Source organism: Penaeus chinensis, chromosome 27 (assembly GCF_019202785.1).
Source record: "Penaeus chinensis breed Huanghai No. 1 chromosome 27, ASM1920278v2, whole genome shotgun sequence".
Lineage (NCBI taxonomy): Eukaryota > Metazoa > Arthropoda > Malacostraca > Decapoda > Penaeidae > Penaeus > Penaeus chinensis.
The window spans coordinates 12,255,180-12,265,179 of NC_061845.1; the positions used below are offsets into that span (position 1 = coordinate 12,255,180).

Here is a 10,000-nt window from a genome sequence, read left to right on the forward strand (position 1 = left end):
TTAGGTTGATACCATAAGTTTTTTTTTTTTTTTTTTTTTTTTTTTTTTTTTTTTATCCCTTCAGGACTACGGCTTTGAGACAAGGGGTCGGACCTGGTCCGATACCCAGAATGAATGATACCCCGGCTACCCTTTCTCCTCCTCAAGGAGGGCGACTCATGACCACTCTCGGATCAATACGACTTTGAACAACGGAACACCTACTAATAACAAACCTAGAATACCACTTTTCAAAATCCCCACCGAGAATGCAAGGTTCGCGAATGTAAAATGCGTGAATGAAAATCAATCGCTTTAGAGTTTGTTGCATGCAAAGTAAAAATTAATGGCACGTATCTGACTATATGGTCAGTCCACCTGATAATGTGATCTATGATGAGCTCGTTGCTCTTCAGGATAGTCTGCCACAAAATAAAGTAATTTTAGGTGATTTTAATGCTCATCATACGTTATGGGGTTTCATGCGGGTGGATGGTAGAGATGAGCAAGTTATTATTAATGAGCCTGATTTAGTCCTTCTGAACGATGGTAGTCCGACGCGGGTGGACGATAATACCGGTAATTTGAGCTTTATTGATATACCACTGATCTCTTCATCAATAGCAGCCAAGTGCCTGTGGCACACCATTGATAACTCGTTGGGAAGCGATCATCTTCCTATTTTTATTGAATATTCATGCGACACAGTGAGAACGCCTCCAGCACCCAAATTTAACGTAAAAAGAGCAAACTGGGTCGCCTTCACAAGGAGCGTCAAGCTCGAACTTCTTGGAGAAACCATTGATGATAAAGTAAACAATATTCAAAATTCGATTTTAGAAGCAGCATTGTTATCCATTCCTAAAACTTCGACAGATAGCGTTAAGCATACAGTTCCATGGTGGACACCAGATTGCCGCAGGGCGCTGTGCCGAGGCAATAAGGCCTACAGGCTTTTCAATCATAACATCACTAATGAGAATTTTTGCAACTACAAACAAGCAATAATAAGACAAGCAAAAAGAGACTCCTGGCGGAGCTTTGTCTCTACATTTAACAGCAATACCAAAATAGCAGAGGTTTGGTCCACTGTCAATAAAATCAATAAGAAAAAAACATCTTTCAAAATTAACATAATTTACGAGGGTAATAATTTCGATTCACTTAGAGACATTGCTAATGCACTCGCCAGGCAGTTCTCTCATACAAGCAGCTCAACAAATTACCATCCCGCATTCCTGACCATCAAGGATGCGGCTGAACTGCAACCTATTCACTTTGCCACAGGAGATGACTTTGAGTGCAATAAAGATCTAACAATGGATGAGCTTGTCCGACCCCTAGAAGCCTGTAGAGGAACATCCCCAAGCCCCGATGAGATTCGATATGAGATGATAAAGCATCTTAATCATGAGGCCATGGTTAAATTGCTTGAAGTGTACAATGAAATTTGGAAAAACCACACTTTTCCAAACTCATGGCACTTCGCCCACATCATTCCCATATTGAAAGAAAGGGGTAATCCCAGATCTGCCATCTCCTACCGCCCAATTGCGTTGACAAGTTGCTTATGCAAGGTCATGGAACGAATTGTTAACAGTAGGCTGTTGCATTTTTTAAATTCCAGTAATTTGTCCGAAAGGGACGCCAAACTCTCGATCTACTAGTAAAGCTGGACAGTCATATTCAAAAGGCAATTGCCAAAAAAAATGATTTGATTTCAGTATTTTTAGATATATAAAAAGCCTACGCCATGGCATGGCGATATGGCCTACTCAGAAAACTTTATGCTTTTGGATTACCTGGAAACTTGCCTTGTATTTATTTAAAAAATCATTTCTGACAGAACTTCTGCTGTCAAATTGTTTTCTGACAATGTCACTTTTTCGGACGTTTTTGTCCAGGCAAACGGGGTCCCACAAGGAAGTGTCTTGTCACCAACATTATCTTTATGCATGATCAATGACATCTTACCAGCTCCCTCTCGGAATCTTAAATACTCACTGTACGCTGATGATTGTGCATTATGGCATTCCAGCAATAGTGCAGAATTCTCGGCAAATCGCACCCAACGGGCACTGGTTATTATTCATAACTGGGGCCTCCAGTGGGGTTTTAAGTTTTCCACTAGAAAGAGTATTGGGGTCATTTTTTTCATATAGGAGGAGGCCGAACATCAGGCTAACTCTAGACAACCACCCAATACCTATTCAAAATCTACTCTTTGATAGACTCAATTGGAAAGACCCCATTGGCCAGTTAAAGAATAAATGCCACAGAGCACTAGATTTATTAAAGTGCATTTCTGGTAATAAATGGGGAGCTGATAGAAAGTCTTTGCTAATGATATGTAAAGCCCTGGTTAGGTCTAAAGTAGATTATGGGTCAATTGTGTATGGCTCAGCATCGGAAACAAGTTTTAAAGGTTTGGATGTTGTGCAGAATGCTTGTTTGCGTGTGTGTCTTGGAGCCCTAAAATGAATACCTCCCCTCCGACTCAGACGCGGCCAGCTAGCACTGACCTATGCCGCAAAGGTGGCTCGAGACCCGGGTCACCCTAATGGCAATGGAGGCACTAGGCCCTTTGCCACGAGACTCCACGACCTCGTCGTGAAGTCGGTATAGATCTCTCTACCATCGATACCCTGGTTCAGTCAAATATAGCGCCATGAGAAACCTCCAACTTTTCTATCATGGAAGCCTGGCTTCCATCAGCCAAGGCCATGGCGCCAGAGGTGGAGGTACGCTAGAGGTTCAGAGAGATCCTTGTTAAGCATCTCCCTTTTTTCATATATATACCGACGGCTCCAAGACAGATGAGTGTGTGCGGGTGTATGGTCGACTGAATGTGAACTAAAGTTTAGACTGCCGAATCATATATCGATCTTTCTTGCTGAACTTTTTGCCATTAACAAAGCTATTGAATTTGCACTATCGACGACCCACGGTAGAATAGTTATTTTTTCCGATTCATTAAGTTCACTTAAAGATATTAAATCCTTAGAAACCACTAAAAATGAACTGCTGGGTAATATCATTCGTAAGCTACATGGTGCCTCCTAATCAATCAATGTACCAGGCCACTCTGGTATCCATGGCAATGAACAGGCTGACAAATTAGCCGGTTCAACTGACGATCTGTACATTAACATAGTTCGTACAGATCTTAGGTGTTTTGTGTCTATTATAAAAAGCAAAAATACATCTGTGGCAAAGTGAGTGAACCAACCTACAAATAAACAATAAAATAAAGCCAACAATTGAACTGTGGGACACGGCCCACAGGAAGGAGAGAAGGGAGGAGGTGGTGTTGGCCCGCCTTAGGGTCAACACCACAAGATTTACACATCTCACTCCCTACACTGAAAAGAATTACCATCCAGGATGTCAGACATGTAACACAAGCATAACAATAAATCACATTCTAACATCATGCCAAAAATACAATAATCAACGACAACAGCTAATAAACTATATCCGATTAAAAAATAAAGATTTTACAACATCAAATGTTTTATCAGATGATAAAAAAAATAATAAGTAAAGAAATCGCTTTTCTAAGGGACACAAAACTTTATGACCTTATATAAACTGATAGAATTAATGGGATCCATTGGCTTACTAACCTTGGCCACATTCCGCTGGTTGATAGCCAAGAAATCCAACAGAGAAAGAAAGAAAGAAAGCCTATTAAACTATTCAAAACTATTACAACTATTAAAAATTAGCCCATGGCGGGTAACATCAGTTCATTCACTGACGTAGCTAGATACAAGATCTGCATAAGTATATATATGTACTTATATAGATGTCGCTGCGGCCTCGCCCTTATTGTTAGAATTTGTTTACTGAATGAATATTTCAATGGATTTCTGGGCTGCTACACTTACAACAGACCAAGGCTAGATATTCGGGCTTGTACTTTGTTGGGCTCCCGATATCTTTTAGGTTTGATGAAAACATATGCATTGCAGTATAAGCACTTATTCATCCATTTCAGCTTAAAAGAAATATACACTTTTTCTTGGTGTAAAAACACTTAAAGTTAAACACATTTAATGGGGATCAATTGAGGCTTGTGGTAGTGTGAAAAATCGCACTTCCACTAGCGATATTACTGAGTTCACTTGATTTTCGTATTATTACAATAGAATGCAACTTGAATAGGTAATGAACTATCATTTAGAATTACATTTGGGCAGGAATATGTTCGTGAATATTACTCAAAATCTCATTACTATTAACACGGTAATGATAGGATACGTATATTCATATGATGATTTAATAATAATTTGTGGATGCCCGCTAGGGTAATATAGATAGACCAATCAAAAACTATGGTTATTCCTTTCTCTTCTGATCTTAGGGAAGGGAACTTTTTTCTTAAGAGCTTCAGTTCTTTTTTAAGAACTTGATAACCAAACTAAAGATCTATTAACGCCAAACTTTCTTTTTGGAGCGATTTTATCTGACAGGCGAGGATGCTATACCGTTCCAGATTGTTTTTTCCATTTATTATTATTATTATTATTATTATCATTATCACTTTTTTGAGTCCTAGCATGTATATGTTTAGAACATAAGGGAAGCAGAATATGAGGCAATGTTAAGGAAGTTAACTTTCCTCTGTCGCCTTTATCTTTCTTGGCAAATGCTATATAATTCAGCCGTTTTGGGTGCCGATAGGAGAAGTCTGTATTGTAGAATATAGAAACTAATAATACACATACAGAGACACACGTCTATGGTACAACACCAGCAGGCTAAGCTATCCTATTCACTACATTGTTCCTCTCTAACTCAGTTTTTTTTTTTTTTTTTTTTTTTTTTTTAACTGTTGTTCTTTGTATCTGTCTATTGATCTATTTCAGACAGTATGTCCATCTATTTATCTATCCATCTCTTACTCATTGCATGTATATTTCTATCTTTCCGTCAGGCTGTCCATCGCGGCAAACAGAATTACGAACAGACACAGACGAAGAATCTGAAATGGACATTTTGACAATATTTCCTTCCGGATGTTAAATCCACGGAAATACCACTCAGCCCAGGCACGATAAACGTACCATAATAAATGCGCGGCGATGATAAGATAAAATAAAAAAACGTAATCTTATCTAATCCAAGAATGAAATGTATGTCGAGGTCATACATGTGTGAAATATTACAATTTCTCAACGTTTAACTAGTTAACTTAACTTAACCAGCCCTCGACATGAGCCATTCGCATACAAATGGCGTGTGTAGTTTTATCGCTGTCTGTATTCTTATTTCTGCAATTCCTTAGAAAAAAAAAAAAATAACTAGGTTGTTTATCCACTTAACTGGTTTTAAATGACCAAACAGATGCCAAATATTTTCAGATATTATAAAAGAGGGACAAGAAATGATTCAATTATTTCCAGTGCAATTACTTCTAAGTACAGAGAGCAAATTTCTGTCTTGCCGTTTTTTATTCATTTTCCTAGTTCCCTGCCTACTTCGGCTCTACAGCGTATGTAATACTGCGATTTAGCTTGTGAAAGAGAGAGAAAAAATTTGATTAAAGGTACGAAGGAAAAAAAACAACGCCAGGCCTCCCTATCTGGCCGATTTTTGTGAATGTTTTTAGGTATGTGATCATCTGTGTTTAGATTTTGATTATTGAATATTCTTGGCTATTTAGTACTGCTTCTTTTAGATTGTACTGGTAGGTGTTGTGTGTGTGTGTGTGTGTGTGTGTGTGTGTGTGTGTGTGTGTGTGTGTGTGTGTGTGTGTGTGTGTGTGTGTGCGTGTGCGTGTGCGTGTGCGTGTGCGTGTGCGTGTGCGTGTGCGCGCGCGTGCGTGCGTGCGTGCGTGCGTGTGTGTGTGTGTGTGTGTGTGTGTGTGTGTGTGTGTGTGTGTGTGTGTGTGTGTGTGTGTGTGTGTGTGTGTGTGTTTCGATGTGTGTGCAAGGCTCATATAAGTCTTATACAAATCATATATATTTTATATATTGATTTCCAAATATTTTGTTTCATGATTCCTTGCAGAGCCCATGGTGATGGTCTACGAAAGCCAATTGGGCACCACTGCTTGAAGGACCAAGATAATACATATAATTCGATAACGTTGACAAATAAACTTTCATGCTGGTGTATCTGACCCTGAGGATGACCTCACAAAACACGTACTGATAAAAAGGTCATTTAAATTTAACAGCAGTTACCATAACTCCGTCTTAAGCATCAAAAGAAAATTATATCTTAAAAAGCTCTATTTAATTAATATTACCGCTGAACTACGCATATTATATTCTTTATTTATAGATCACTTTCAATATGATGCATGACAGGATCACAGAAAACAATAAATAGAATCATATTAATCGAATACACAAACCGTAGTTAGTGACCCAAACAAAGAGAAGCTACGTACGCCGATAACAGAGTAGTGAGGAAGTAATTTTTGACATTTATTGACGTAAACTTACTTTTCAGTAACATTACCTCTTGAATAACAAGAGAAAAGTCATGGACGAAATAGAAGAACATCTTAGGGAAGTGTGGAGGACAGGGCAAGACCTAGGACTCCTTGACACCGACATTGAAAATGTGCTTCGTGAGGTGTTAGAAGAGGCGAAGGATAGAGAAAAGAAATCGGAGGAAACGCATAGGGGACGAGAACCCACTGGTGAAGGAAGATGTTGGATTCTGTGGAGAGCTGTGAGACTCTGGCTCAAGTTATCAGTGGCATTGGTGTTCCTCGGGGTCGGGGCCTTCGCCCTCATCTCGCTGCACAACCCGACGAGGAAGTTCGTGACGCGGAATATCCAGGATGCCATCTATCCCTTCATGACGACGCTGAGAATTGTCACACTGCCCATCCTCTCGGCCTTTCCTTGGATGAGCCGCTGGTACTCCGAGGAATGTTTAGTCCAGAACCCCCTCTATGACCAACCTAATGTGGACTGCACCCCCTGTGGGGTTGACCTCGAATATGCCCCAGTCTCCAATCTCCAGAACTTCACTGACTATTACTACAACAATGGAAAGTTTGTGGTGGTGGTGGATGCATTTCCGCCTGGGAAAGAGGTGTCTTGGGCCATGATAGTTGCACAGTTCAATATCTGCAAGGAGGAGGAGATTGGGTCATGGACGTTAACCCCGAAAACAGATGGACCATGTGATTATAATGATACTATGGTGAAGGGAGTCCTCCCTGCCCCAGCATCTCATGTTGAATGGAAAATTTTCCGAATAGAGACACTGCACATCATCCGTCAGTTCTTCCCTAGAGTGTACTTTGTGCCTCAGGAAACAGAAGTGGCACTTCACCGACACATTTTCATAGATGGGACTGAGTCTGATGCCTATACTTTGCCACTAACGGAATTTGCGAATGTGGTGGTTGTCCAGGGTGAAGGGGAGAGCGTGTTCAAGCTAGAACCATCAACTCATTGTCGTGATGCTTGCCCTTCAGTCACAGTTCAACTTGAGACATCACAGGTGTTGTTTTTTAACTGGATATTTTGGCGACCTGTTAGAGTGGGTGGCCAAAATGTCTCGACTATTTTTATGAGTTCCTTTTACTGAGTCAGTAGGTCAGTAGTAACATGAGAATGAATGAAGCATCAAAAAGATTTTATAAACTCACCAAGTCTGTTGATGCAGCTATAATAGATTGTGATGTAAATATAAGTTGTTCATAGTGTGTATTTATTTTTTATTTTGTAGATATGTGTACCATGAAATGTAATTAGAAAATATTTCTTACACTAGAGCTCTTTTCACTGTTCCTGATAATGTATATATGTGAAATATATTGTATTCTGTTAATATCTGAAACTCATTCCAATAAAGTGTACATATACGTATATAAGTTTTTCCTTTACCTTACTTTTAGTAGATATATTGAGATTATTCTTAGTTTGAAAAGCATCATAATTTATTGAAATTTAAAGCTTTATATGTATATACACACAAACATATATATATATATATATATATATATATATAATATATTGTGTGTATATATATAGTATATATTGTATATCTATATTATATATTTTGTGTATATATATAATATATTGTGTGTATATATATTATATATTGTATATCTATATTATATATTTTATATATATATTATATATTGTATATATATATAATATATTGTATATATATAAATATTATATTGTGTATATATATATTTATATATATACACACACACTATATATTTGATATATATATATTATATATATATATTATATATTGTATATTGTATATATATGCATATATTGTATATTGTAGATTGTATATATATATATATATATATATATATATATATATATATATGTATTATATATTGTATATATATATTATATAGTATCTATATATTACATATTGTGTATATATACTGTGTATATATATATTATATATATTGTATATATATATTACATATTGTGTATATATATATATATATATATATATATATATATATATATATATATATATATATACGTATATATTATGTATTGTATATATGATATATTATGTATTGTATATACATATATTACATATTGTATATACATATTATATATTATATATATAATATATATATTGAATATATATATAAAATATATATTGTATATATATTATATATTGCATATACTTATTATATATTGTACATATATATTATATATTGTATATATATTAAATATTGTATATAATATATTGTACATATATCATATATTATATATTGTATATATATATTATATATTTTATATATGTATTGTATATATATTAAATATTTTATATAATATATTGTATATATATCATATATTATATATTGTATATATATTATATATTTTATATATATATAGTGTATATATATTGAATATTTTATATAATATATTGTATATATATATCATATATTATATATTGTATATATATTATATATTTTATATATATACTGTATATACAATATATATAATATAATATAATATAATGTGTGTGTATATATATATATATATATATATATATATATATATATAAATACACATACATATACAAATACAGACTTATATACATACATACATTGTATAATAATATATAAATATATATATATATATATATATTTGTGTGTATATATATATATATATATATAAATATATATATATATATATATATATATATATATATATATAATATATTGTACACACTGACTCATACATATATAGATATATGGATGTATATCTATCTACATATGTATATGTATATATATATATATATATATATATATATATATATATATATATATATATATAATATAAACATATAAACATATAAATATATAAAAATATATAATATATGTACACACTGACTCATACATATAGATATATGGATGGATATATATCTATCTACATATATGTATATGTATATATATATATATATATATATATATATATATATATATATATATATATGAAATATAAACATATACAAATATGTAATATATACACAAACACGTGCATGCTGATTATTTGGTCCTTTTCATATGAAGGTAAGATACAGTGAGGTCAAGAGATATGGGATATTGTTCACATGTTTAGTTTCAAGAGCTGTTCACTTAGAAGATGTAAAATCTGTGGATTCGGATTCTTTTTTTCAATGCTCATCATCGTTGGTAGAACAGGGCCGGCACAAAAATCAGCAATGTGATATTAAAGAACAATTGTGCTTGGATTAATGTCAAAATGAATGTACTTTATGCTAGTCATATGGAAGAGACAGATTCATACCATACAAAACATTTTGTCTATGATACTTAATCAGCATGCCCCCCTGAACTGTGTGGTTTAATATGGAAACAACTTACAATTTTATTGCCCCCCCCCCCCATCCCTTGCTTGTTGTTGCTGATGGGGGGTTTAGGAGGTGGAGACTGAGGCCCAAGGGATCACCCCTACTTGGGGTCTCATTCCTTGCCACAACTAATTTTGCAGGGTCTTCCCTTCTCTTCTCCTTCTTTCCTTTACCTTCTCTTCTTCATCCCCTTCTC

The 10,000-nt window shown here is 34.9% G+C and overlaps 1 protein-coding gene across 1 annotated transcript; it reads left to right on the plus strand.

Annotated features, from left to right (window-relative positions):
• The first annotated feature begins 6,364 nt into the window (after nucleotides 1-6,364).
• LOC125039555 lies at nucleotides 6,365-7,817 on the plus strand. The gene has a single exon (XM_047633627.1). It carries the CDS (start codon nucleotides 6,475-6,477, stop codon nucleotides 7,534-7,536), a length of 1,062 nt encoding a protein of 353 aa, XP_047489583.1. The 5' UTR covers nucleotides 6,365-6,474; the 3' UTR covers nucleotides 7,537-7,817.
• The last annotated feature ends 2,183 nt before the right edge of the window (nucleotides 7,818-10,000 follow it).